General features: G+C 42.0%; 15 protein-coding genes across 15 annotated transcripts; 8 read left to right on the forward strand and 7 right to left on the reverse strand.

Annotated features, from left to right (window-relative positions):
- Positions 1-91: 91 nt before the first annotated feature.
- On the forward strand, positions 92-1,159 carry MRP51 (mitochondrial 37S ribosomal protein bS1m; the record flags this gene model as incomplete). The annotated part of the gene is made up of 1 exon (XM_018131498.1): positions 92-1,159. One exon carries the CDS (start codon positions 92-94, stop codon positions 1,157-1,159), a length of 1,068 nt encoding a protein of 355 aa, XP_017986614.1.
- Positions 1,160-1,248: 89 nt separating this feature from the next.
- On the reverse strand, positions 1,249-1,905 carry HIS3 (imidazoleglycerol-phosphate dehydratase HIS3; the record flags this gene model as incomplete). Its single annotated transcript, XM_018131497.1, has 1 exon — positions 1,249-1,905. One exon carries the CDS (start codon positions 1,903-1,905, stop codon positions 1,249-1,251), a length of 657 nt encoding a protein of 218 aa, XP_017986615.1.
- Positions 1,906-2,091: 186 nt separating this feature from the next.
- Positions 2,092-3,291, forward strand: MRM1 (Mrm1p; the record flags this gene model as incomplete). The annotated part of the gene is made up of 1 exon (XM_018131496.1): positions 2,092-3,291. One exon carries the CDS (start codon positions 2,092-2,094, stop codon positions 3,289-3,291), a length of 1,200 nt encoding a protein of 399 aa, XP_017986616.1.
- Positions 3,292-3,578: 287 nt separating this feature from the next.
- Positions 3,579-4,463, reverse strand: IDI1 (isopentenyl-diphosphate delta-isomerase IDI1; the record flags this gene model as incomplete). Its single annotated transcript, XM_018131495.1, has 1 exon — positions 3,579-4,463. One exon carries the CDS (start codon positions 4,461-4,463, stop codon positions 3,579-3,581), a length of 885 nt encoding a protein of 294 aa, XP_017986617.1.
- Positions 4,464-5,175: 712 nt separating this feature from the next.
- Positions 5,176-6,549, forward strand: BFR1 (Bfr1p; the record flags this gene model as incomplete). The annotated part of the gene is made up of 1 exon (XM_018131494.1): positions 5,176-6,549. One exon carries the CDS (start codon positions 5,176-5,178, stop codon positions 6,547-6,549), a length of 1,374 nt encoding a protein of 457 aa, XP_017986618.1.
- A 242-nt stretch (positions 6,550-6,791) lies between these two features.
- MCA1 (Ca(2+)-dependent cysteine protease MCA1) lies at positions 6,792-8,186 on the reverse strand (the record flags this gene model as incomplete). The annotated part of the gene is made up of 1 exon (XM_018131493.1): positions 6,792-8,186. The coding sequence occupies one exon, from the start codon at positions 8,184-8,186 to the stop codon at positions 6,792-6,794; it is 1,395 nt and encodes a 464-aa protein (XP_017986619.1).
- A 764-nt stretch (positions 8,187-8,950) lies between these two features.
- HOS3 (histone deacetylase) lies at positions 8,951-11,041 on the forward strand (the record flags this gene model as incomplete). The annotated part of the gene is made up of 1 exon (XM_018131492.1): positions 8,951-11,041. One exon carries the CDS (start codon positions 8,951-8,953, stop codon positions 11,039-11,041), a length of 2,091 nt encoding a protein of 696 aa, XP_017986620.1.
- A 1,478-nt stretch (positions 11,042-12,519) lies between these two features.
- On the forward strand, positions 12,520-13,668 carry LIP5 (lipoate synthase; the record flags this gene model as incomplete). The annotated part of the gene is made up of 1 exon (XM_018131491.1): positions 12,520-13,668. The coding sequence occupies one exon, from the start codon at positions 12,520-12,522 to the stop codon at positions 13,666-13,668; it is 1,149 nt and encodes a 382-aa protein (XP_017986621.1).
- A 180-nt stretch (positions 13,669-13,848) lies between these two features.
- Positions 13,849-16,959, reverse strand: BEM3 (GTPase-activating protein BEM3; the record flags this gene model as incomplete). The annotated part of the gene is made up of 1 exon (XM_018131490.1): positions 13,849-16,959. One exon carries the CDS (start codon positions 16,957-16,959, stop codon positions 13,849-13,851), a length of 3,111 nt encoding a protein of 1,036 aa, XP_017986622.1.
- Positions 16,960-17,536: 577 nt separating this feature from the next.
- On the reverse strand, positions 17,537-19,663 carry SLK19 (Slk19p; the record flags this gene model as incomplete). The annotated part of the gene is made up of 1 exon (XM_018131489.1): positions 17,537-19,663. One exon carries the CDS (start codon positions 19,661-19,663, stop codon positions 17,537-17,539), a length of 2,127 nt encoding a protein of 708 aa, XP_017986623.1.
- A 470-nt stretch (positions 19,664-20,133) lies between these two features.
- TOA1 (transcription initiation factor IIA large subunit) lies at positions 20,134-20,850 on the forward strand (the record flags this gene model as incomplete). Its single annotated transcript, XM_018131488.1, has 1 exon — positions 20,134-20,850. One exon carries the CDS (start codon positions 20,134-20,136, stop codon positions 20,848-20,850), a length of 717 nt encoding a protein of 238 aa, XP_017986624.1.
- A 140-nt stretch (positions 20,851-20,990) lies between these two features.
- On the reverse strand, positions 20,991-22,193 carry PEX25 (Pex25p; the record flags this gene model as incomplete). Its single annotated transcript, XM_018131487.1, has 1 exon — positions 20,991-22,193. The coding sequence occupies one exon, from the start codon at positions 22,191-22,193 to the stop codon at positions 20,991-20,993; it is 1,203 nt and encodes a 400-aa protein (XP_017986625.1).
- A 185-nt stretch (positions 22,194-22,378) lies between these two features.
- AW171_hschr31471 (HCL521Cp) lies at positions 22,379-22,732 on the reverse strand (the record flags this gene model as incomplete). The annotated part of the gene is made up of 1 exon (XM_018131486.1): positions 22,379-22,732. The coding sequence occupies one exon, from the start codon at positions 22,730-22,732 to the stop codon at positions 22,379-22,381; it is 354 nt and encodes a 117-aa protein (XP_017986626.1).
- Positions 22,733-23,049: 317 nt separating this feature from the next.
- Positions 23,050-24,009, forward strand: CAR1 (arginase; the record flags this gene model as incomplete). Its single annotated transcript, XM_018131485.1, has 1 exon — positions 23,050-24,009. One exon carries the CDS (start codon positions 23,050-23,052, stop codon positions 24,007-24,009), a length of 960 nt encoding a protein of 319 aa, XP_017986627.1.
- A 464-nt stretch (positions 24,010-24,473) lies between these two features.
- Positions 24,474-24,803, forward strand: AW171_hschr31473 (HCL519Wp; the record flags this gene model as incomplete). The annotated part of the gene is made up of 1 exon (XM_018131484.1): positions 24,474-24,803. The coding sequence occupies one exon, from the start codon at positions 24,474-24,476 to the stop codon at positions 24,801-24,803; it is 330 nt and encodes a 109-aa protein (XP_017986628.1).
- Between the last annotated feature and the right edge of the window lie 98 nt (positions 24,804-24,901).

Below are 24,901 nucleotides of genomic sequence, written 5' to 3' on the forward strand. Positions count from 1 at the left end.
TATGTAATTATCGTAGCCGCTCTACATTTTTGTAACGAGGCCGGGTAACTGAGAAAATTTTGGTGAATTTCAGCACTGAGCTGAATGGACGATGGAAGATGCACGAACCACTATCAACAGCCAAGCGTTAGCGATGAGTTCTCATCTATCGAGTCTTCTTCGGAATTCTAGATTATCGCAGCTATACCAGACGGATAAGGCGATATTAGATTCTGTCAGGAACCTAGCTCCTACACACCAGGTGATAGAGACCAAGCCTGCTACGCAATACCGCCAAGAATGGGGTTTGAAGTCCAGTATTCCCTCGAAAATTAAGTCCCGGTACATTGTTGTCAACAAGTTGGATACTTTGGAGAGATTTACTTCGTTTGAACCTGTGGGTCAATATCAGTGGAACAGAATCAGATTTCAAGAGATTGGCGTGGCTCCTAGCTATGGGCATCAAGTTCCAAACCCACTCTTCTCTGGAGCTAGCCAGAATGCTTCCAGTGACAAACTCTCTGGGCTACTTGGTATTTCAGAGAAGACATCTGCTGCAAAGCGTGATATGGTAATGAAGAAACTGGCTGGATTGTACCCTGCGTACATGAAATGGATATCAGAAAAATATCCAGAGATCGCTAAGAAACCGCATGAATACAGAAACGCCTCTTACTTGAGAGAGTTCTTATCACAATATTCCTTTGACAAGCCATTAAGCGGTCAATTCAAGGTTGTGGGCACCGGTGGTCTATCCTATGCGTTGCAGGGAAGATTAAGGCAGTCTCCTAGAGGTGTTCAGAACAAAAATCCAGCTACAGGTAGAGTTCTGCAACTAAAGGGCATGGAACGTACTGCTGCTGTGGGTGGTTTTGTCGCCAATTTGAACGCCCTGGGACGCGTTTCTCGTAAGCTAGATATACAGCATGGTGACTATATCAGAGCAGAGAAGTACCCATTCTTCATCTCGGAAGCTAAGGTGGGAGAAAACGGTAAGATTACAATGGAAGCTCAACTATTAGAGACCAACGCAGTGAGGATGGTGGACAATTCTATTGCTATGCCTTCGAAGAAGCGCCTATACAATAAATCCGAAGGTCAACAACAAAAGATAGACCCAGAAAAGTCTGCTACGCAGGCTGCCGAACTATTGAGTATCCTCACAAACTTTGCTCGTTAGAAGGGGAACTATTTAATGGTCTGTATCAGTCATGTAAATAGACTTAAATATTAATATATTTTATGAAGCTCGAATAACCTAGTCACCTTTTACATTAGAACTCCTTTGGTAGAAGGTACTTCGTCTGATCCCGTGTATGAAATAGCTTCCTTCAAGGCCAAGGCTAGAGCTTTAAACGCACTTTCACTCCTGTGGTGATCGTTAGAGCCCCTGATGCAGTCTACGTGAATAGTTATTCTCGCAGCCTCCGCAAAGGAGGCCAAAAAGTGCGGTATCATCTCGGTAGATAAGTCTCCAATGCGCTCACGTTTTAGTCCTAATTCCACCACAGCGTAAGGCCTGTTGGAAAGGTCTACTACAGCCCTGCTGAGCGCCTCATCCAAAGGTGCAAACCCGCATCCAAACCTTTTGACGCCACGAACAGCACCCAATGCTTCTTTGAACGCCTGGCCCAAAGTTATACCGCAATCTTCAGTTGTATGATGGTCATCTATGTGTAAATCGCCAACACAGTTTAAAATTATCGACCAACCAGCGTGTTTGGCAAGAGCGTGGATCATGTGGTCTAGAAAGCCAATCCCAGTATTAATTGAAATTAGTTGACTTGATGAAGAGCTATTTTCAGCCTTAGTGTTATTACTAGCGGAATTACCAAGCTTTAATTCGCCCCCGGATAAAGATATTACGATTTCAATTTGAGTTTCATTAGTAACCCTCTTAACGCAGGCTCTGCGATCATTAGACATTATTCCAGATATAAATAAGCTTAAGTAGTGTAGTATTGGATTTATTTTGGTGTTATTGATCATCAACCTGTAACTTTTTATGACTATGGTTTTTACATTGTTAAAAAAACTTTTCAATGTCGATGAGCATCGCTGAACAAAAGTACAGTTTAGATACCAAAGCGCAAGTTGGAAAGTACTTCAAAGATGTTATATGGCCAGTTTCTTCGATGCTTTTCCCGGAAGGTTAAAGCGGCAGTTAAAGTTCCAAACAGTAAAGACTTCACAAATCGACCAAGATCTTTCGATAGGAATTTCCCGGTACATGAGAGAAAGAAGGCTTGGGAACGTGATGGTGTACAAAAAGATGAATGGTTCAGAAAGAAGTACGCTGGAGTTCATGCTAAACAACTTGCTAAGGAGAAGGCGGACCCATACGGTAAAAGAGCATCACATATAGAAAAGATACGGAATGAAGAGCATCGTAATAGACTACAATACCTACAGCATAAAGCACAATATGCAAAAAAGGATGCTTATCAAGGTTTGAAGGCAAACCCACTAATGGAATATCTATATGGTACTAATAGTGTGTTGGCAGCGTTGACTGCCAATAAACGTGAATATTTCAGTCGACTGTTATACCATGGCTCGCTTAATCATGAGATTGCGTCACTCGCCAAAGATCTTGAAATAAAGATAGAAGAAACCGATAAGCATAGACTAAATCTGCTTACGGACTATGGTGTGCATAATAATGTCACTTTAGAGTGTAAACCGCTGCAAAAGATGGAAATTAGTCATTTGGGTGCTTGTAATCCAGAATTAGGAGAATTTGAATATACTGAGGTGTTCTTTGGTGATCAACAACCGAAACCTAGAAAGTTCTTACAGACTGCTACGAAGGAATATCCTTTGGGTATATATTTGGATGAGGTTGTCGATCCACATAATATAGGGTCTATTATTCGTAGTGCATACTACTTGGGCGCTGACTTCGTAGTATTGTCCAGGAAGAACTGTGCACCTCTGTCACCAGTAGTTTCCAAAGTCAGCAGCGGTGCAATGGAAGTGTTGGATGTGTATACTACTGATAAACCATTGCAATTTATCGAGAAGTCTAAGAGTGAAGGTGGTTGGACTTTTGTGTCCAGTTGTTTAACGAAAGACATAGATGGATCATCAAAACTAAGTAAGGTCGAGCTACAAGATCTTAATACGATGGTTCAGAAATCCCCTGTGATTTTGGTGGTCGGGAACGAAGGTAATGGTATTAGGACGAATATTATAAATAGAAGCGACTTTTTCGTTCAAGTACCGTTCGGAAGAGGTGACAAAGCTACACATGTTGATTCCCTTAACGTTGGTGTTGCAACTGCTATTCTTCTACAAAACCTGCTAACCTGAAGGTCCGATGGATAGGTTTGTTAAAGTGGATATATAGAACTATATACACATTTATTATTCTGTCCGAAACGTTTTAATATGTAAATACGAAGATTGTGTAATTTTTGGTGAGGTCCGCTCAGCTATGATGGTAAGTGGTCAATGTGCAAAAGTCGCATACGTTTCATGTTACAAATCAGCATCCACCCTATGGTACATTTCTAATATTGCTACAATTTACTATGGTAGGGAAAAAGAACCCTAATATACAGCTAGTATCAATTACCAGTCTCTTTCCCCCATGTGCATTATACCATCCTGTGTATTCTGAAGTCGTTCTCTACATTTGATAAATCATCCAGCTGCTCCCACCATTCAAATAAGTAACTCTCGCATATTAATTTGAACCACGGCGTAAACTTCAAGTTCTTGTCCGCAAACATTTCTTTCAACTGTTGTTGGTTCACCCACGCACAATCACGCACCTCGTTAGGATTGGGTTGGACGGTGATCTTCTCGTTTGGGGCGACCTTATAAAATAATATGTAATCAATCTCGTGTTCTCCCCACGGACCATTACTTGGCGCCATGTAATGAATACGATTCAAAAAGTGGAACTTCCCCTTCTGTAACGTCTCCAGTGGGGGGATTCCCAACTCATGCTCCAACTTACGAACGGCAGCAACCTTGGCGCCCTGAACTTTGGCCTCCAAATTACCTTTGGCTCCAATTTCATCATCCACACAAAGGGGATGTGAACAACATGTATTTGTCCACAAGTCCGGAAACGTGATCTTCTCGCTCGCCCTCTGTTGTAACAACAATCGACCTTCCTCATCAAAAACGAAAACCGAAAAAGCCCTGTGTAAAAGACCCTTCTCAATATTCTCCATTAGATGGCATAACTTCTTTGTACCAGAACCAATCATATTATCATCCCAATCTAGAATAATACAATTTTCATTCATTAACTTAATTTGCTCTTCATCGTGTCCTTTAAAAACAGTATCACCAGCATCCAAAGTAGAAGACGCACTTGAATGTGAATTAGGTCTGTTATTCACGGGAATAACCTCCGTGAACATCTCCAAAACTTCTTCCTGTGTAAGAGACTTCACAAGTTTGGCATAACGCGACATGCCCTTGAAACTCAAGTTTTCTATTACGATTTCTCTATCAATTAAAACCGTCATCACTGTACGTATAGTTTCAAAATATTAATATTAACTTGTTTAATATGCTGTTGACGCTGGAACGGTCATATATTCTCCGTATATTTATTGCTTATCCTGTGTTTTATTTAATATCAATATTGCCTCATACAAATTTTTCTATTTTAACTTGCACAACAGAGTGCGGGTGACACCAAGCTAGAAACATACGAAAGGTAGTTGTTAAAGAGACGAGGAGGACTTAAGACCGGTCATGACAGCACCACATCATGACTGTCGCTGATCAGCGCAAAAACGGCACTGGGGCTTGTAAGCTTGTCACCGTCGTTGGCGCCAGCGCATCACGTGACGCTTGTTTGATAAATCACGTGATCCGACTCGCCCGACTCTCCCGCCCACGCCGCTGCCCCACACCGGGCCCTGGCGACAACGCCCAGACTTGGTCCCGACGGTGAACCCCTTCGCCCGCTTTCACCCGCTTTATGGCGTGGCAAAATGACGGACCGCGTACGCCGGGTAAGATTGTGATGTCGCATCGTACGAAGGTGGCGTGTCTTCTGACTGATAAAAACTTCAACGGCGGCCAGTGGCGGAAAATAAAAAAATACCCTACTTGAAAAACTGGTTTAAAAGATCTTGTTTACTTAAATAGCTGTGTAAACAAAGGTGGCAACTCTGTTGAAGTGTGTCATTTATTGGGCTATCATATACCATCAGTGAATGTTAAATAAAGATGTCTGGTAGATACAATATTAAGAAGCCTGATTCTTCAGTTAGGGACAAAAAATTAGAGACTTTGTATGCCCAAGTGAAAAAGTTTGATCAAGAATTGGACTCTGTAAGAAAGCAAATTGATGGTAATAAAGTTTCTGATCAAACTCAAAATGCTACGCAAAAACTTCGTGATCAATTGAAGGAGATCAGGAAGACTCAGTCTGATTTAAAGGGTAGAAGACAACAGATTCACGATAAAATAAAGCAATTAGAAGAGCAAGTCAGGCGCCAAAATACCGAGGTTGATGAGAAACTTGGCAAGAAGACTCGCTACCAGTCCATTGCTGAAATCAAACAGCGTTTGGAACAGATCGACGAAGAGATGTCATCCGGTGATCTATCTCTGGTTGAAGAGAAGGTCTGTGTTAAGGAAATGCAGTCTTTGAACAAGTTGATCAGGGACATGCAACAGGTTGAGCCAATCAAGAAGTCCATTAGTGATGACAAGAACACAATTGCTGAATTGAAGCAAGAGTTGGGCACATTGAATGCTAGTGAGATTTCTGCTCAGTACGAGTCCATCCAAGCAGAGCTCAACAAGATGCAGTCTAAGAACCAGGTTATTCACGATCAAAAGTCCAAGCTTTTTGTGAAGAAGGCTGCGATAATGAGCAAGCGTGACGAGATCTACTCTCAGATAAAGAAGGTTAAGGCCGACTTCGGTAATGAGCTAAAGACTTTCAGAAAGAAGGTGCAAGAAGAGCGTTTGAAGAGGGAAGAGGAACAGCAATTGTCCGTTTTGATGGAGGATAAAGAGGAGAAGGTTTGCAAGCTGAAGGAGAAGTTGATCCACGCTAAGAAGCCTGCCTTCATGAACGAGATCAGCTGTATTGAAACCGCCTTGTTTGTTTTAGACCCAACCTTTGTCAAGCCAGCCGCCAACAACATTGATTTCCCTGGTTCAGAGCCTGTTAAGCCTGTTAAGAAGGTTGAGAACCAAGGTTTGGTGAAGATCGTCAAGGAAAAGGAAGATTACTTCCCACCCTCGGCCAAGAGCAAGAAGAACAGAAAGAAGGCCTCAAACGGTACTGCTTCTGGCTCTTCAAGTAAGTTCTCTTTGGAACCAACTCTAATTGCCATTTTAGCAGATTTGGAAGTTCCAGTTCCAATGAGCAAGGACGATGTTCCAGCAACTGTGGAACAATTGAAGAAGAAGTATGACGATTTCTTGTCAAGACAAGAAGAACAAACGGAAAAGAACGTTGCCGAGGCTACTGCCCAATTAGAAAAGTTGGAGTTGGAGTATGCTGCGAAAGAAAACCAACTCAGAAAGGAATTGGAAGAGAAAAGGGAACGTGAGGCAGCCGAAGCAGAGACAGCCGGGGAGAAATAATATCTGAGCCAAAATATTTGTCTAATATTATTTATCCACCCTTTTCATAGTTATTAAACTGCTCTATTAGGATATCGCACGTAGATAGCCATATAGATGATGATATTTTTAAATTCCAAGTGTGTATAGTTTCGAATTCACATTCCAATAGTTCAAGTAAAGCTTTCCAATTATTAACATAGGTTATATATACGTAGGCTATACGGTGTTGTCGTAAATCGCGTTTCGTTAAAGTTCGTGCTTTACATGACGAACTGTAAATTCACATCAATAGGATGTGATGAAGATAGTTGCGGCTTTTGAGAGTATTTGTATCTGAGCTCTTCTCTCATATTTTGTAGTAGCGATAGATATGATTGCTGAGGTTGCTTCGATAAGACATTTATGAACGCATAAGACATGGCACCAGCTCCAACTCCACCTTGGCTAGTGTCGGCTGATGTCTGATTGTCTTTAGAGCCACTGAACATAATCACATCCGCAGGCGAAAACTTAATCTGCCTCATACGTTCCCTATCTGTCCCGCCTGATTTCGTGAGACTACGGAAAGCTGATCCAAGAGAGCTTACCATACCCATACCATTACCTGTTGCATACGCCATTGCAGCTTGTAGACTACCAGAACCTAGATCCTTCCAAACATTAGGCTCCTTGATAACACCTTTCGTAGAATACGTATAAGGCAAATCTAAAACTGTTCCTGAATGGCACGAGTCGAACAGGGCTGTCAGACGTACACCTGGTAATAGAGGTCTCACCAAGATATCATGCATGAGGTCGTCCACAATCTCTCCCGCTATTTGGAAATCGACCGGATATATAACATCATCCATTCCGTCTTCTTCGTCTCCATCTAGATCTTCAACTTGCCCGCCATGTCCCGAATAGTGAAGAAATAATGCATCATTAGGTCTTGCATCCTTGACTAACCAGTGCATGGCTCTAAGAATGTTGTTTTTCGTAGGAACACGAACTGGGTCTCGTTGATCATCAGTTAGGATGACTATATCTTCAGGTTTATAACCGTAACGTGCGGTTAAAAACTTGAACATGGCTCTGGCATCATTGATGCACCCATGTAACTCGCTTCTAGTACCAAAATAATTGATACCAATCAGCAGCGCCTTTCTACGCCCCGTACATTGCGAATATTGATAGGATATTTGTTGGTTACCAGGACCCAGATATTGGGTAGAGTTGGGGGGAACGGACGTATTATTAGGCTTACTATAGTTAGCAGGGCCTTGAATATTAGAGAAGTTTGAAGAGTGATTTAGTTGAATGTCATTCTGGCTAGAGAATGTTCCACTATCGTTTTGAGGAGTGGGGGTTGGAGTATAAGGAGGCGGCGCAACATCGGGATCATTATAAGGCTCCTCATGGCCAGTACTATAGTTCCTTACTGGTGGGGGCATTGGTGGTCTAGGCGCACCATACTCTACATTTGGATGAGGGTTGGACGGCAGCGGCATATGCGGTCTGTAGTTGCCAGGAGGTGGGACGTTAGGTCTATTATAACCTTGGTTTCCATAATGATACTGCTGCTGTTGCTGATATTGTTGCTGCTGTTGTTGCTGTTGCTCCTGCAACCGTTGCTGCTGTTGGTTATAGGTTGGACGAGCTGCGCCTGGATACATATTTTGATAAACTTAATGTGTATGGACGTATCAGGAGGTTTTATTGATTAACTTAGTTGAAAATGCCAGTAATCAGATGTTAATATTACAGTTAAAGAACGAGTGCAGTTCTTTTTGAATTCGAGGAGTTCTTAAGGTCGGCGTTTAATTATTAGCAGTAACTTGCAACATTAATTAATTAATCTACAGTTTTGTTTATGTTATGTTCTTTGATCTGAAGTTTTTCTACTCTAAGCCCACTTTAGCTCTCTAAAGACCATCACAAGATTGAAGACGCTGAAAGTAAAACATAAGTAATTACAACTATATCCATCCGCACAATCTCACCAATGGATCCAGGACTATACTAATAGTTATTTCCTCTCTAAATAAAACCAGGGTAGCAATAACGTTTTTAACTCCAGAGTTACCGCCAAAGATTCTAAAAAAGGGGACTAAAAGGGTACTAATCTTATCTACAACGTACGAGCACTACTTCATTGATCGAACTGATAGCGCTAACTTTAAATAGAAAACGTAAATAATATTCACCTCACAAGTCCAGTCTGGATAGTCCCTGCATATCTTCGACTTTTGATGTAATATCGCAACTACCTCATTCGGTATCATAAACAAATATAGTCTACAGCAAAAAGTAACATAGAAGGCGTTACAGTTTATAGTTAAACGTAATGACTACTAGACTTACTTGTTCTACCTTTATGTCTATTATTTAATGTATCAAAGTTTACATAATTTTTGTTGATACTTTTAGGTTTCAATTTATGTTAATTTTAAGCAAAGAGAATGTCTCGTTCAAACTAAAATCCACAGATAGAGAGACATCGAATGTAATGGCAGACCCGTTCTACAACTTTAATAAGCAATTCAATAAATTCGTTAATAGTAACCCAAATGTATTATCCGCCGCTAAATCCGCCTCGCAGATTCCTGAATCTGCCAAGGCCGTGATTGTTTTATCTCCTATGTCATTGCAGCATAAGTTCCCAAGATACTGGGTATCAAAATCTTACAAGAAGACGATTGTTGAGAGGCCCGAGAGAGTATTGGCATGTTCGATGGGCATAGCGGCTGCTATTACGATGTATCCAGCATTATACAGTTTGAAGACTTCTCATGAAAGAGAGGCGTCGCTGCTTTCACCACATGTTTTAAAGGTGCATGGTGATTCATGGCCAAGAGAACTATTAAGACTTTGTCGTGCTTCCAAGGATAATATCCAGAAAAAACATATTGAGGTGCCAGAAGATTGGAATGCAGATGATATATATTTATGTGAGGAGACAATAAAGGCCTTGCAGGGTTCCCTTGGAGCTGTCGAATACGGTGTTGATTCAATCTTTAAGGGTTCCGATAAAGGAACTCTACCGAATAGAGCATTTGTGGCCATACGGCCACCCGGGCATCATTCTCACGTTGCCACGCCCTCAGGCTTCTGTCTACTAAACAATTCTCATATTGCAGTGGAATATGCTGCAGCGACATATGGTGTCACACATGCGGCCATCCTGGACTTTGATCTACATCATGGAGATGGAACTCAGGACATCTGCTGGAAGCGCGCTGGATTTAAACCCGATGATATTTTTGATGATACTACCGAATACAACGAGTTTGGCAAAAAGTTTGCGGAATATCCCAAGGTTGGTTATTTCTCTGTGCATGATATCAATTCCTTCCCCACGGAACTAGGGTATGCCACGAAGGAAAACATTAAAGACGCCTCAACGTGTATTATGGATTCACATGATGTTAACATATGGAATGTGCACTTGATGCCCTACGAAAATGAAGAGGAGTTTAACAAGCTGTACCAAACCAAATATCGTACCTTGTTTGCAAAGGCGGACGAGTTTTTGAAAAATGCAAGGCGCAGCATGGCGAAGAAAGGTGGTAGATTCAAGGGTCTGATCGTTATAAGCGCTGGTTTCGATGCTTCGGAATACGAGCAGTCCTCTATGCAGCGACATGGGGTTAATGTTCCGACCTCGTTCTTCGCTACGTTCACGAAAGATGTACTGAAGCTTGCCCAAATGCACACCGCGGGGAAGGTTCTATCATTACTGGAGGGAGGCTATTCTGACGGAGCAATTTCTTCAGGTGTTTTCGCTCATCTGATCGGTTTACAAAACCAACAGTGGATTAACGAGTGGGGTTCAGAACAGGTAATCAAGGAAATCACTAGAGGATGCAAAGCAAACTGGAAGCCTTACAAAACCAAACGCTCCCGCGATGTCATACGTACCTGGGCGGAGGAAGTCATTAAATTAGGTAGAAGTCTAATTTCCGATTTCGATGAGGACTTCTTCAACGAAGACCCTACAGAGACCAAGACCCGCGTAACTAGGTCTAACAAACAGCCAGAACTGGTTGCCACAATCGATCAGAAAACCCCACTTTCAAGGTCGCAAACTCCAACTCCCACAGGAAAATCTACCTCCAATTCAGCATCTGGGTCCGATGCTATACCGTTCATTGACCAGAATTTCTCAGGTCCTGAAAATGATGACGATGAGGATTACGTTTACGATGAGGAACTGAATAAGACCTTCAACCGCACCGTAGAGGACATTACAATTGATGACATATCACGTCATTTAGAAACATTAGAAATTGCCCATCCGCAAGGACAGCCCCATGAAACCATTAACCATCATGAAGATAAAATCCACGAGTCTAAGCTGAACCCTGCTACACAAGGTGGATACCGTGTACCTTCCACTCGTACCACGCGCCATTTACGTAACTCTAGGAACTCAAGAGTACTGAGTATTGATGACAGCGATGTATCTATGATATCACGTGTTTCGCCAGAGAAGCAAAGGTCTTCTAGAAGTGAAAGAAACAAATGGTGAGCCGGAAGCCGCACCCTTGGCTTGCCTATTTCAGGGATCCATTATATTTTATAATACGATTGTCATCACCGACTGTCATCACCGTCTGTCATCACCAGATGTCATCGTCGGGTCACCGTAAATCATCAGCTCAAAATCCGCATTCAGCTTAAAGCTCGCATTATGCGATTATTATTTCTGAAGTATACAACCCGAGTAATACCGTATAATTATATTCCGATATACCGATATACCCAACTTATTATCCGATATAATCCGATTGTTGTACAGTAATCACGTATTGTTGAAATATCTACGATGTCTACATATACGAAGTAAGGGATATTCTTAGTTTAAGATTACCCAATTGACCAACGATAATAATAATAGCTTCAGATGAACAAGCAGCCAAGGCTCAGGGATTGACTATCTAGAATTGTTAGTCTTAGTAGATACGGGTAGTATATTGCGGGGAGAGCAGATGCCCCAGAGGGATATGTGCTGTCAAATTAATATCTGGCGAGGTATATATGCTGCAGCCATTTCGTAATATAGGGTACAGGTCCGTTGATTAACGTTGAGTATAATTAAAGTTGGCTCCAGTTTTTCTTTTACTTTTTCCTTTGTTATGTTCTTCTCTATTCGAAGAATAGCTGAGAGAATTTAGCTGATAATCTCCTTTCCATTTTGTAATTTTTTCAGAGGCATTACAGCTGATTACAACAGCGTCGTGGCTATGAGGCATGTCCGATCCGTTCCCTTACTCAGTGTATGTGCAAACTGGATTGGTTAAGATGTTTTTGTAAATAAATTTTTGTATATAAGAGCACCTCATCTTGTTGATTCTCTCACAACTTCAAAATTAATTGCTAGACAAGTAAAATAGATTTTAATAAGATCAAACATAACATCAAAATGCAAGAATTAGTTAACTTTTCAAACGCTCAAGATGCCTGCCACTGTGACAGCAAATGTAAGTGCGGCGGTAAGTGCGATGCCGGTGCTAAATGTGTCTGTAACTGCGGTAAGGACAATTGCAAAGACTGCGACTGCAAATCTGTACACTGAGCGCAGGTGTTCTCATGTTCAAAGTGTTCAGTTAGCGCCTGTTTAATTTTGCGCTACAGAAGCGCCATGGTTCTCATTGGTATAAAGAGCTTGTATCAACTCTGGTTTTATCTTTATGACTTACGTTTATAGCTTTATAGCTGTATATAGTTTAATACATCAGATAAAAGTTTTTTGGGTTGCATGGCTATCTCTTCAATAGTAGACTCAGCTTAGCGCTGCTACCAGGCGTTGCTCATCGCATTTGCCGTCAGTAGATCGGTTGCTACTGGTCCAAGCGATAAACGCGTTCCCGCGATGTGAAACTCTTCGTACGTAATCGATCACGTGATTTTATTAATACCTTTCATCTTACGATGTCAGCTTTGCTCTTTAACACACAGTAAGACTGAAATCTCTGTTCTGTATATCCACAGGGTGTTGTAGGCGTCATGGCATATGGACGTCTGATAGTTAGTAGAAGCGCACATATTTCTTGCTTTATCCAATGCAGGTTCAACGCTACTGATGCTTCTATTGCAGCTCCCAAGACTACCAAACGCAGAAGATCAACGCATTTTACAAATGTGCTTAATAAGGGACCTTCGTTTGAAGATTTTGTTACTGGGAAAGCATCTAAGATAATCTTGGACCCCTTGGAGCAGGCCAGACAGAATACTGAGGAAATTAAGAAGCTTCCCAGTTGGTTGAAGGTTCCTGTTCCTACTGGAGCACAATTTCATCGGTTGAAGAAGGATGTGAAAGAGCTTAAATTAAGCACCGTTTGTGAAGAAGCTAGGTGTCCAAATATTGGAGAGTGCTGGGGCGGTGGGAACAAGTCTACAGCAACAGCTACAATTATGTTATTGGGTGATACTTGTACTCGTGGCTGTAGATTCTGTTCAGTCAAGACTAACAGAAACCCTGCAAAGCCAGATCCATTAGAGCCCGAAAAGACTGCGGAGGCTATATCCAGATGGGGTCTTGGCTATGTGGTTTTGACCACAGTTGATAGAGATGATTTGCCTGACGGTGGTGCGTACCATTTGCGGGAAACCGTTCAAAAGATCAAAGAGCGGGCACCACACATTCGCGTCGAGACCTTATCCGGTGACTTTAGAGGCGATTTACCGATGGTTGATGTGTTAGCACAGTCTGGATTGGACGTATATGCTCATAACTTAGAAACTGTCGAAGCTCTAACACCTCATGTTAGAGATCGTAGAGCTACATACCGCCAATCTTTAAGTGTGTTAAACCGGGCCAAGCAAACAGTTCCAAGTCTAATAACTAAGACTTCCATAATGTTGGGAATTGGTGAGACTGATGACCAAGTGATACAGACCCTCCGTGACTTGCGTGAAATTGATTGTGATATTGTGACGTTCGGTCAGTATATGAGACCTACGAAGAGACATATGAAAGTCGTTGAGTATATTAAACCAGAGAAATTTGAGCATTGGAAAGAGGTTGCCATGAACATGGGCTTCAAATACTGTGCTTCTGGGCCATTGGTCAGGTCTTCGTATAAAGCTGGTGAAGCGTTTATTGAGGGGATCCTGAAGAGTCGTGAGCAAAAGAAACTCGAATCTTCTACCTAAAACGTTAGCTGTATATTAATATGCTACAAGATCACTGATTACTTCAAAAAGACAACTTGTATATAAATGTGTATATAATTGTTTATTATTTATCTCTATAGTTAGAAAAGAATAGGGCGGTCGCCACAATAAAGTATTAATTATTAAAGAATCGTTTATTTATTTAAGAAAGGATTGCCGTTATAATTGCGGAATATGTACGTCAACGGTCTGCCGATCTGTCGCTGGTTGTTTATCTTGGAAGATGCAACTAAAGTCCAAAATAAATGGTTGTAAGATGTTCACAGGGATGTTTAAAGTTGGTGAAAAAACGATACAGAGGTTTCTTAAATTCATTTTATTGATTTCACAATTGTCATTAATTTTCACCAGTAGTTCAAATAACACATACATTAGTGAAACATTTTCTTTCGGTATTTTACCAGAGGCAATTAAAGCTTTAAATTTCAGTGCGACAAGTTTGTCATCAACACCACCAAAAGTATCTACAATCTTTTTGAATTCAATATATGAGTCGTCCCCAAATATCATATGTGGTAACTTCCTGAAGTACAGTTTCAGAAGCCCTGTAACAGTATTCACATCAACAAAAACACCACCTTGATTCTCTTCCCCAGGTGTCACAGACACGTTTTCATTATAGGTGCATAAATCCACATCATAATCTCTGTCAAACTGTTCCTGCAAGGTCTTGATCAGTAAACTGGATCCGCTTAGTCTAAAAATACCTTCCTCGTAAAGTGCCCGATGTTTGTATAGATATTCTAGACAACGGTAAACGACACTTGGTATTTCATACTGACCTTGATATACTTGGGAACTTAATTGTAAACACGTCTTTAAATCTATACCAAAAACTGCTTTAGAGGGTGCAGCTAGGTCCATTGACTGTAAGGACTTTGCAATTGTTGTTTCAGTTGTAGATGCAAGCATACTTGGAGCATCATCTTGAGAAAAGATTGAAATACTATCATTGCCAGAACTGTAAGGGAATTGCGATGATGTTCCAAGCTTCTTAAATGGGAAAAACGACTTCTTTCGCCGTCTTTTCGTGTCTTTATCATCTTCTGGAGATGCTAAAGCAGACGTTCCATCCGTGACTTTGGTTGGCGACGACACATCTAGGACTTCCAAATTAGCTATTGGGCCAACATAACTTGAATCACTAACACTTGCATGATCCATTAAACTAGAAGCCTCTGATTTAGGATTAACGGTAAGCATTGAATGAGTAGCTGGAGATTCACAAATAGTAGTTAACACGCTTACCCACTGCTCGCGCTCCTTTGCCGTTTCGGCACATAGGTAATATTTAGTTGAACTCGACAGACCACTCTTTTTATGTTCAGTTACGATAAAACCATTTTTAGTACCGTGTTTATCATCCGGTAGATTGGCTTGTAACTCAATTGTGCTATTGCACAATTTTATGCTATCAGTAACGATTGATTTATCACATAGATTCATAACATTACCATCCACAGTACAGTACCTGACACGCCATGTAGAATTCGATCCCAATGTTTTCGATTTCCGAAGTAATAGAGTTCCTTCTTTCAGAAAATCCCCTAGCACTGGGTTCATTACTGGATCCGTGCTTATAAACTTAGAGATTAATAGTCCCACATTAATAGGCAATGGATGAACATATAATAACATTGAGAAATAATCGTTCAATTTTTCTCTTCTAGAGTCAACTTTTATTGGGATGCTTGTTTGGAAGGATTGCTTATCAGGTAAAGGTGGTATTTGTAAGAGTTCCATAAATTGGCTGATGTTATTATTTAGTTCAATAACATCATCTATAGTTTTGGCGAATTTAAACATCTCCTTGCCCGACTTTTTGTCAATAACGCTAAATAGTATGTTTGCGTTACTTTCCAGGTCGTGATATAGTGTACTGGTCACTACAATCTTGACAGTTATTAGTTCATTTGGCTGGACAAACAGCGGTATATCAGATTCCCAATTATTTTGACTAATACCAGATGGAGTTGTTGAACTTCCTACTGGTGTTGCAGACTTCCCTGCAGCCATTGAAATGTTTGTAGATGAAGGAGGCGAGGTTACATTCATGACGGGAATCGATGAAGCTAACGTATGCCCATGCGGAAAAGGGCTCGTAATCGGAGTTTGTACAACATTGTCACAGGGTTCAAATGACTCTTTAGAGCTCTCAACATCCGATGTTTTTGCCTCAATTAATTCTGAGGAATCCACAAGATCAGAGGTCTTGGCCTCAATTAACTCTGAAGATTCCACAATACTTCTACTGTGTTGACTTCCTTCACCATAAGTTTCCTTTGATACTACAGATTCATTATCCGTATGGTAATCGCTGATATCAACAGAGAAGCTCCTGTTTTCCTCCTCCTCATTTTCCTGCGGTGCACCTGGAGAAGTACCTGCAACACTGGCTGATAGATTACATTCTGAAGCCAGATACTTCGAATTAGAGTCTGAAACGTCCTTACCAGCCGAAGGGGGTGGTGTATTGTGAAGAATGTTAGTGTCCCCGTTTATCTGTTCTGAAGAACCACCGACTCGGAGTGGAGACCGCAATCCTTCCCCCTCATCTGGTGACAAAGAAGGAGGAGGCTCCGAAGGGTACGCTGAAGAAGGCTTCGATGGTAAAGCAGATCTTACCGGGGAGGCAATTGATATCCTAGATGTCCTGTAGACAACAGAGGTGGCCGGACTTCCTAAGGTATTCGAGTATGAAGAACTAGACCTTGAAACCGGTTTGCTCTGAGGAGTCATACGTTTCTCATCCATCAAGGACTTAGTACAAGGATGTATCTCAGCGGACTTACTAGTTGGCAACCCCCGTAATACGGACCCATTCGTTAACTCACTTGGTCCACCTTTAGTATTAGCTGGTAAGCTTTCATTTGAAAGCCGTCCAAGGGTGTGTAAACTTAAATGCTTCAAGTTCTTCCTCCTGTTAGCGGACCTAGGAGGCAACGAGATGGCTCTGTCTGCTGGGGAGAATTCCTTATAATCCCTTTGCTCCAGTTTGGTTATTTCTGTTCTTTTATCGGAACTCAACTGACTAACTATCAGTTTTAAGGATGCAATCTCTTCGTTACACTCATGAACTTGCATCCGAAGTCTTACGTTTTCTTTGTACAGGTCATCGTAACTAGGACGAGCAGTATCCGCTTCTGCGATCTTCTCTATTGTCTCAATGGATTTGTCGCGTTCTGCAATAAATTTATCATAGTTAACTAGCAGCTGCAAAGTCGAAGTATTGGATATAGAACGACTTGCTGCTTCAGACTCCACTTCCATCTTTAAAGCTTTTTTATTTTTATTTTTATTTTTATTTTACTCGCAGCGATTGGAAGTCTATCCTTACCAACAATATCACCTAACAATCCCAAACTGAAAAAGAATACCCGCCCTTAGACCTAATAAAAATCACCACAATCAATATCTTCAATAACTACAGCTTGATTGTTTTTCAAAAAGATTTTCCGATCTTCCAAAATTCCACACTTTAGCGCAATAAGGGATTCCCCTGGAAAGTGCTTTTGTTGAAAAAAGACTTGCTTTTGAAAGGTATAATTTCCTTAAAATTTGGGAATTGACGAATAAAACTGCAATTAAGTACCACTTTATACTATAAGAAAGCTTTTCAAAATATTTGAAGGGACTTTAATTCACAATTTAAGTATTGGTGTTTTCCTTTCGTCTAAGGCGTGATTGGTATGAAGAATATAACCAAAAAACCGTATGACCTTTTCGTGTTGCGCTAGACATAATCATGTCATTATTAACGAACAGTCATATTGGTCATTTAATACCAGTCGGCTATATAAAATTATTGCTCTAAATGTTGAATATGAATATTCCAGCAAAGGCGATGCTATTTGTCGAGGAGGTTGATGAGTTCTTGTTTTTCACGACGCTCTATCTCCATTTTTTTCTGTAATTGTGCAACTTCGTCTGCAAGTGCAGAATTCTCTAGCTGAAGCTTATCCATTGACTCTTGGTATTTTGTTTCGTAGCTTTTCTTTAGCATTTTGACTTTCTGCTCGTGCTTCGAGGAATATTGTATGTAAAGGTCTTCCGCAAGCATTTGGAGACGCTGGTTTGTATCTTTGTCTTTTTCAGCGAGTTGAGCTTCGAGAGCGGTGATGCGTTCTTGGAGCTGGGTATTAGATTGCTGTGGAGAAGATGGATTGCTTTGAGGGGCCGCGGGCTGTTTCGAGGAAGAGAGTTTCTCTTTGAGACTGTCGTTTTCAGCGCTGAGAGATTCGATCATACCTTGGAACTTCGCCATGTTTTCGTGGAGCTGTTCAAGCTCAGCGAGATGCTCTGCCTCCATATTACCGTTTTTGAACAGCACACTTTCGTATTCAGCGTGCTGGAGCTTCAATTCTTCTTCCTTTTTAGCAAGCTTTGCCTGAATATCCGCTACGAGCTGCTCATTGTTGTTAATAGTTTCTTGGAGGTATTTTTCGGATTCACGCAGTTCCTGAAGCATGCCTGTTAGTTCACTTATTTCTCCCTGCTTGCTGACAACCTCGTTATTTGATTCTTCTAATTGCGCCTCTAGTTCGTTTACGTGCGATTGCAAGTCGGAGTTTTGAACTTGTAGGTTTTCTAGGTCATTTGCATACTTTTCGCTGTTGGCATTGGTTGATGCCAATTCCTCTGTTAGCTTAGCAATTTGGCTGCCTAGTTCTTTAGTCTCAACCTCGTAATCTTTTAGCAGTTTGCTGTATTCCCTCTCCAATATGCTGTTTTCTTTGTTTAGTTCTTCAATCTTGGTTTGCAACTCTGAGGAAGACTTGTCTCTCGCATCTTTCGACTGAGCGATAGTCTTGTTCAACTCTTCTACCTGTTGCGCTTTTTCTGCAAGGCTTGCTTCCAATTCTTGAGCCCTAGCTTGCTCTTCCTTGACTTTATCCTCATAGTTTACCATTTGCTCTTCTGCAGTAGCAAGCTTTTCGTTCAGCTCATCAATCTCTATTTTCATGCCATCGAGCTCAGCTTCTGAGTGCTTCAACCTGTCCTGATAGGTCTCAATTATCTCCGCGTTGCTTGAGACTTGCTGTTCCAACTCCTCATTTTTAGCCGCCTGCGCCTCGTACTTCTCCTTCAATATCTGCGAGTTCTGCATTGCCATTGTCAACTCATTCTTCAGCTCCAATCCGCGAGCCCGAAGTCTCTCAGCCTTTGCTTCTAGAGCCTCTTTCAAATTCGTCGCTTCATCAAACTTCTGTACTAGCTCTTCATAACTGCTTCCAATCTGCTTCAATTCCCTCAGCTTTTCTCCTTGCATACAGTATGAAACCTCCAGGGACTCCTTGGACTTAGTAAGTTCCCAGAGTTGATCCTGTACCTCGCGAACATCCTTAGTTAGTTGCTGTATCTTTTCGTTTTTCCTTTCAAGGATCTTGCCAAGGCGAACCCAATCGTCCCCAGTAACCTCTAAAGTACCTTGAATATCCCCATCCTTGTTGGTAGCAGACTCTCCTTCGCAGACTTCGACATCCTGCATCTTATGAAGCTCCTCACTAAGGTTCTTAGGCACACTTTCAGCCATCGCCTTGATCGGAGTCATCTTTTCAAAACCTCCCACCTCAGTATCTTCAAACGCTGTAGTATCCGCCTTTTTTATATCATCCTGAATATCTAGCATGTCTTGTTGATCCACATGATCCTGATCATGTGCTGCATTATTATGAGACCTTCTTATGGGACTAGTTAACTGAAAGTTCTCTGCACCATCCAGCATTTCAATCGGTTCCGGAGAAGATACCATACCAATACCATCAGGCCGCGTTAGAATTGGTATACTGTCCATTTTTATACGTTTCATAGGAGGTTGATCATTATCACTAACCTCATTTTCATTACCTGCAGCAGAACGGGCGGGAGAGTGTGTTAATTTTAGTTTCGTGTCATTAATCCGAATATTGGTATTGGTTGGTATTTCACCAAGCATCGTAGTTCTTGGAGATGAGTGCGTCCTAGACATAGCCATCCTCCTTACACGATTTTAAAAAGAGATTGCCTTATACTTCCAGAGTTTATGTAAGAGTGTGTATTATTTAACATACCGACGGCGCGTAATTTTTTTATTTAGGACATCTTTAAAATCAACGATTTAACAAAGGATTGAAGAGTTTTCAACGGGTTTTGGAGCCTCACAGGAGAATGGAAGCTTTTTTCATTTAAAAAGGATTATAAAAGGACCAGAGAACAATATAATGGAAGGACAGATTTTTTCCAGGTGAATACCTGGCAAATTGGTCTGATAAGCTGGCTGATTGGTAGTGAAGTGGCTTCAAAAGTATGGGGTGTACGGATGCATAAACTCCTGACTGCCGAAATTTGTTTGAATTAAGAACTTTTGCTTGAGAACTACGGTCAAGTGAAAAAATACCGTGAGTAAAACCGTCTGCAACGAGTGGGATTGATCGAGGAAGTCAGAAAAGCACTTTTATACCACGAATGTCAAATATTGAAGCAGCTAAGGTGTACGAGGAGGTTGTGGAAGATGTAATTAATGAGGTCAGACAGGACTTTGAAAATGCAGGGATAGATGAACAGACTTTACAGGATTTGAGGAGAATATGGCAATTAAAGCTTAGCGAATCACGTGTAGCTAGGTTTACTTGGGACCCTGAGACGATTGACCAAGCGCATCGTGGCGATAGGGTAAAGGCGCCTGTCGGTAGTTTAACTCAAGCACATGTGTCGACAGACAACAGCAATGGAGCAAATAGTAGCAATCTGCAGATCCCCGGAATGATGATAAAAGAAGACTCTAATGATTTAAGTACCATGGAGCAGGCTGCATCTGTGAATAACGGTTCGCAAGGCCAGGGAGACAGAGATGACACCAAGGAGCTGAAGCAGACAATGGAATTAACCTTAGATGACCCAGAAGGTGACATAGCAGAGCAACTGAAGCAGCAGGCCAAGCAAGCCAAGAAATCAGCACTTCTGGAGACAGACGAGATTAACAGCGATCTGGATGATTCGGATGATGAGTACGTGAATTTTGGAGAAGAAGGCGATGGTAAAGACGTGAATATCATGTTGTGCTTATATGAAAAAGTGCTTAGGGTTAAAAATAAATGGAAGTGCAATCTGAAAGATGGGATAGCGACCATCAATAACAAGGATTATGCATTCCAAAAGTCGCAAGGTGAGAGTGAGTGGTAAGTGCTCTTTGTTATTACTATTATTCCTGACAAAATTAGACAGACACAGGCCCATGCTCTGCTGACACATGTAATTACTACATAGGTATATTTACATATATATAGGTTCAATTTGGATGGGGAATAACTACTAGGCTTTATCTAATTTTCTGAGGCAGCCTGTATCATATCTGCTTTCGCTAGCAACCAAAGCTTAGCGAAACCAATAACACCGGAACATAATGACAGCGCACTGTAGGTGCCAGGTGGTATCTGAATTTCAAAAACGTCTGTGCTGTTAGCCATTAAATCAAATGTGAGACGCCCTAGGTCCAAGTACACTATGCGACGCTTTTTGCGCAGCTGCGCTAATCTGGCGGCCACTATCTCGCTTTGCGAGGGACCAACACGTAAATCGCGCATTAGCTGCGTCGTCACAGTGGTACTGGTAGCCGACTTCGCACCTCTTTTATCCGAATGCAACTGCTGCGACAACGCCCATGACCGCTGGAGGACTTGTAGCTGTATCTGGAGATCTGAATACTCCGCATTCAGCTCCTGCAGTGAGAACCATGCGTTTTTCAAAGATAGTAAGATATCAAATTCCCATGAGAGCACACCATGGCGGTCGACAAACTTCTTAGTCGGCTCATGTGACCAAACGCCCATCTTGTGGAGTAATGACATCTCATCCGTTATCGCATAGTACAGAAACAGCACATCCGTTAGTGTCGCCTGGTTCATCCATAGGCGGTTCACCACTTCCAAGAAGTTCCCAGTATTTTTCGCTTCGGCCCAAGTCTTGCGAATCTTGCGATAAAAGTCCACTATCAGGAAAGGCGAATTACCACATCGCATAACCTGCCGAAAAGTTGAAAGAGTGTCACATACCCCCACACTTTTAGTTTCCAGTTCGCGTGCAGCCCTCGCCGCAAACACCCGCAGCAGAAGACCTGGCCTGCTCAGAATCAACCGGAGGTTCCACGATTCCAGCAGCTTGGATAACTGCGCAAGCGAATCACGCTCAACACTCACCACCCACCGACGTTTTCGCGACACATACTGTCTCAACAAGTCCAGCATACATTTCGCTATTTTTGCCATCTTATCCTTACCGCTTATAGATTCAAATACCCGCGAAAGCACGGCCATATTCCGCACGACATATGGCGGGACTACTGGCTCTTCAATCCATGGCTGCAGTACTACCTCTGAGGAATCTGCCTTACAGTCATCCCCACTGTTACTGTTATCACTAGCCTCCTCTAGATCTTCAAGAACTATTGTATTGTTCATAGCAGTAGAAATACCAACGTCCTGTGACATAAGAATCGGAAAATAGCACTCGCCTAGGGTCTTCACCATATTTTAACTATGATGACTTATAAATAAAATTAAAACGAACAAAAAAAATTAAAAGTACACGCACTTCAGTGCTCTAGTCTACCACTACCTAACCGTTTTTGTCGGTTATAACCATTCATAACAAAACGTTCTTTTATCTAAGGACTACATATTAGCATTATTTTGGACCTCTCGCGTAGCATAGCTTATTCCCGCTTATTAGTATACCGCTCCATACTTGCTTCCTCCTTCCAGTCATGGAAATCGTGATTAGAAGGATATGCGGCTGGAACAGAAGCCGGGTAATGTCCCCCGCCGACGAAAACCGGAACGAATTCGGCGTCCCCCACGAAGTTTGGATCGTAGTCTTCTAGAGCTTCTCGCTTATTACGTTTCCATACCTTATAGACAACAATTCCCAGACCGAGCGCGATGATAGCGAGCGGAACAAGTACCCCAATTAGAATGGCGGTGCCGCCAGTATCGGTCGGCATGTGACATTTTCCCCCAGGACAAGTAGGAGTCGATGTATGCGTCGGCGCTGTAGATGTGGACGACATTAAGCTTGGGTTATTATGTTCAGACCAGTAGAATAGGCGAAAGTGAAGTTGCAGAAGGAATCAAATACACTGATCGGACTGCTCCTAATAAAAAATACGCTCTCTATAAACAGACCTACACGTTACAGTTTGGTTTCATGATAACAGGGTGTCTGGGTGTTGAGATTGCGGACGTTGAATGGCGCTGCTATTTCGAGCCTCTCGGCCACGCGGCTGCTATTGTAAGAACAACGTTCGGTCCCAGTGTGCAAATAGATTTATTTAAGAACAGCATAACTTAACTAATACTATAGCAGCTCTTACCAAGAACAGCAATCATGTCGGCAGGAATTGAATATAGATACTTCAAAAAGAAACAGGCTACCGTTGTTTTGGCCCCCTTTAGTGGTGGACAAGGCAAATCTGGCGTTGAAGATGGTCCTAAGTACCTCATGCGCCAAGGCCTAAAAGAAGGTATTGAGACTGAGGGCTGGGAGGTAGAAATCTCTGAGCCCCTCGAGGGATGCGACTACGAGAAGCGCAAATTATCCGAGGCTGAAGTAATTGGCAAAGCGCGCAATCCTACAATTGTAGGAGAAGCCACCGAAAAAATCTATAAGGCTGTACATGAGGCAGCCGCCAAGGAAACTATGGTCGTGACTTTGGGTGGAGACCACTCAATAGCCATTGGTACAGTGTCAGGCGTGATGGAACAGTACCCCGACGTGGGTGTTATCTGGGTAGACGCCCACGCCGACATTAACACCGTGGACTGTACTGAATCCGGAAATCTACATGGCTGTCCTGTGTCCTTTCTTCTAAATATGAAACGTGATTGCTGGCCTAGTCCCTTTAATTGGGTCCCTGGCAAACTACGTCCCGAAAAAATTGCTTATATCGGTCTACGTGACGTAGACACCGAGGAAAAAGCCATTCTACGCAATCTAGGAATAACTGCCTTTTCCATGTACCATGTAGACAGGTACGGAATTAATAAAGTTATAGAGATGGCACTAGAGGCCGTCAACCCTGGCGGAAAGGGCCCTGTAATGGTCAGTTATGATGTTGATGCCATCGATCCGATGTACGTCCCTGCCACTGGAACTCCAGTCAGGGGAGGATTGACTCTACGTGAAGGTCTATTCATAGTTGAGCGTATTGCCGAAACAGGAAATTTGGTTGCGCTCGACATTGTGGAGTGTAACCCGGATCTAGCGGCTCACGAACTACATGTAGTAGACACAGTTCAAACGGGGTGCTCAATTGCTCGCTGTGCACTAGGCGAAACATTGCTATAAACGTGTGCCCCTTGGAACGATCAAAAGATATTAATAATAAAATCACCCAATTTTGTTTTTAATTTTTTTATACTTTCAATTCGTCCGAGTATATATAGCAAAAAACGTTAGTTATCCCGCATGTCCGACTAGCCTGTGGTCTTTGCGTTTGCGTCGTCCGTGATCATGGGCAAAACGCTCCTTTGATTTACAATCTTTAGTGTCACTAATGAGTCCCGTAGTCCGTCGCATTGGATAGAAGATTAAGAATTTAAGGGTGGCAGAGGAAGGCAAGGGACTAGTAAAACGAAAAACATATAATCAAGCTTCGACGACCTTATAAATAGGTTTCGGCTATTAGAACTACTACTGGTAATAAGTGTATAAAACAGAAAATATCTCTTGATTTGGATTCATTTAATCACACTAAGTTATTCCGGCAGCTCCCAGAATAATAATAAAAAAAATTCATTTTTTTTTTTAAAATGCATAGTATAGTGGTGTCAAACATTCCCCTAGCAGTTTCTAATGTTACTGTGATGAAATTCCTCCAATTACACGGTCTGGTTGTTGAACATATCCAGGCTTTCCCTGATGACTATCATCATGTGAACGAAGTGGCGCAAACCAAATCTTTACAGATTTTCACGCCACGGGAAGAGGGGAAGCACTTGATCAGTGATCTTCTAAGCCAGCAGTTATCTACGGAAAAGATGCTCGAATTGGAGGAGCTGCCGCGCCGTGCTGGCGGTAGTGCCGGTAGCTCGGAGCGCGGTCTGCTGGGCGGAAAGCGGTTATCCGTGACAATATTATGATATGATTTGCACGTGGAATGGCTTCTGGTTGATTTACTAGCTGGCACTGGTTACCATGGGGGCCGTTGAGTGCGTATTTTTTGGGTTGTAGACATTTC

The sequence above is a fragment of the Eremothecium sinecaudum genome, chromosome III, assembly GCF_001548555.1.
Source record: "Eremothecium sinecaudum strain ATCC 58844 chromosome III, complete sequence".
NCBI classification, from domain to species: domain Eukaryota; kingdom Fungi; phylum Ascomycota; class Saccharomycetes; order Saccharomycetales; family Saccharomycetaceae; genus Eremothecium; species Eremothecium sinecaudum.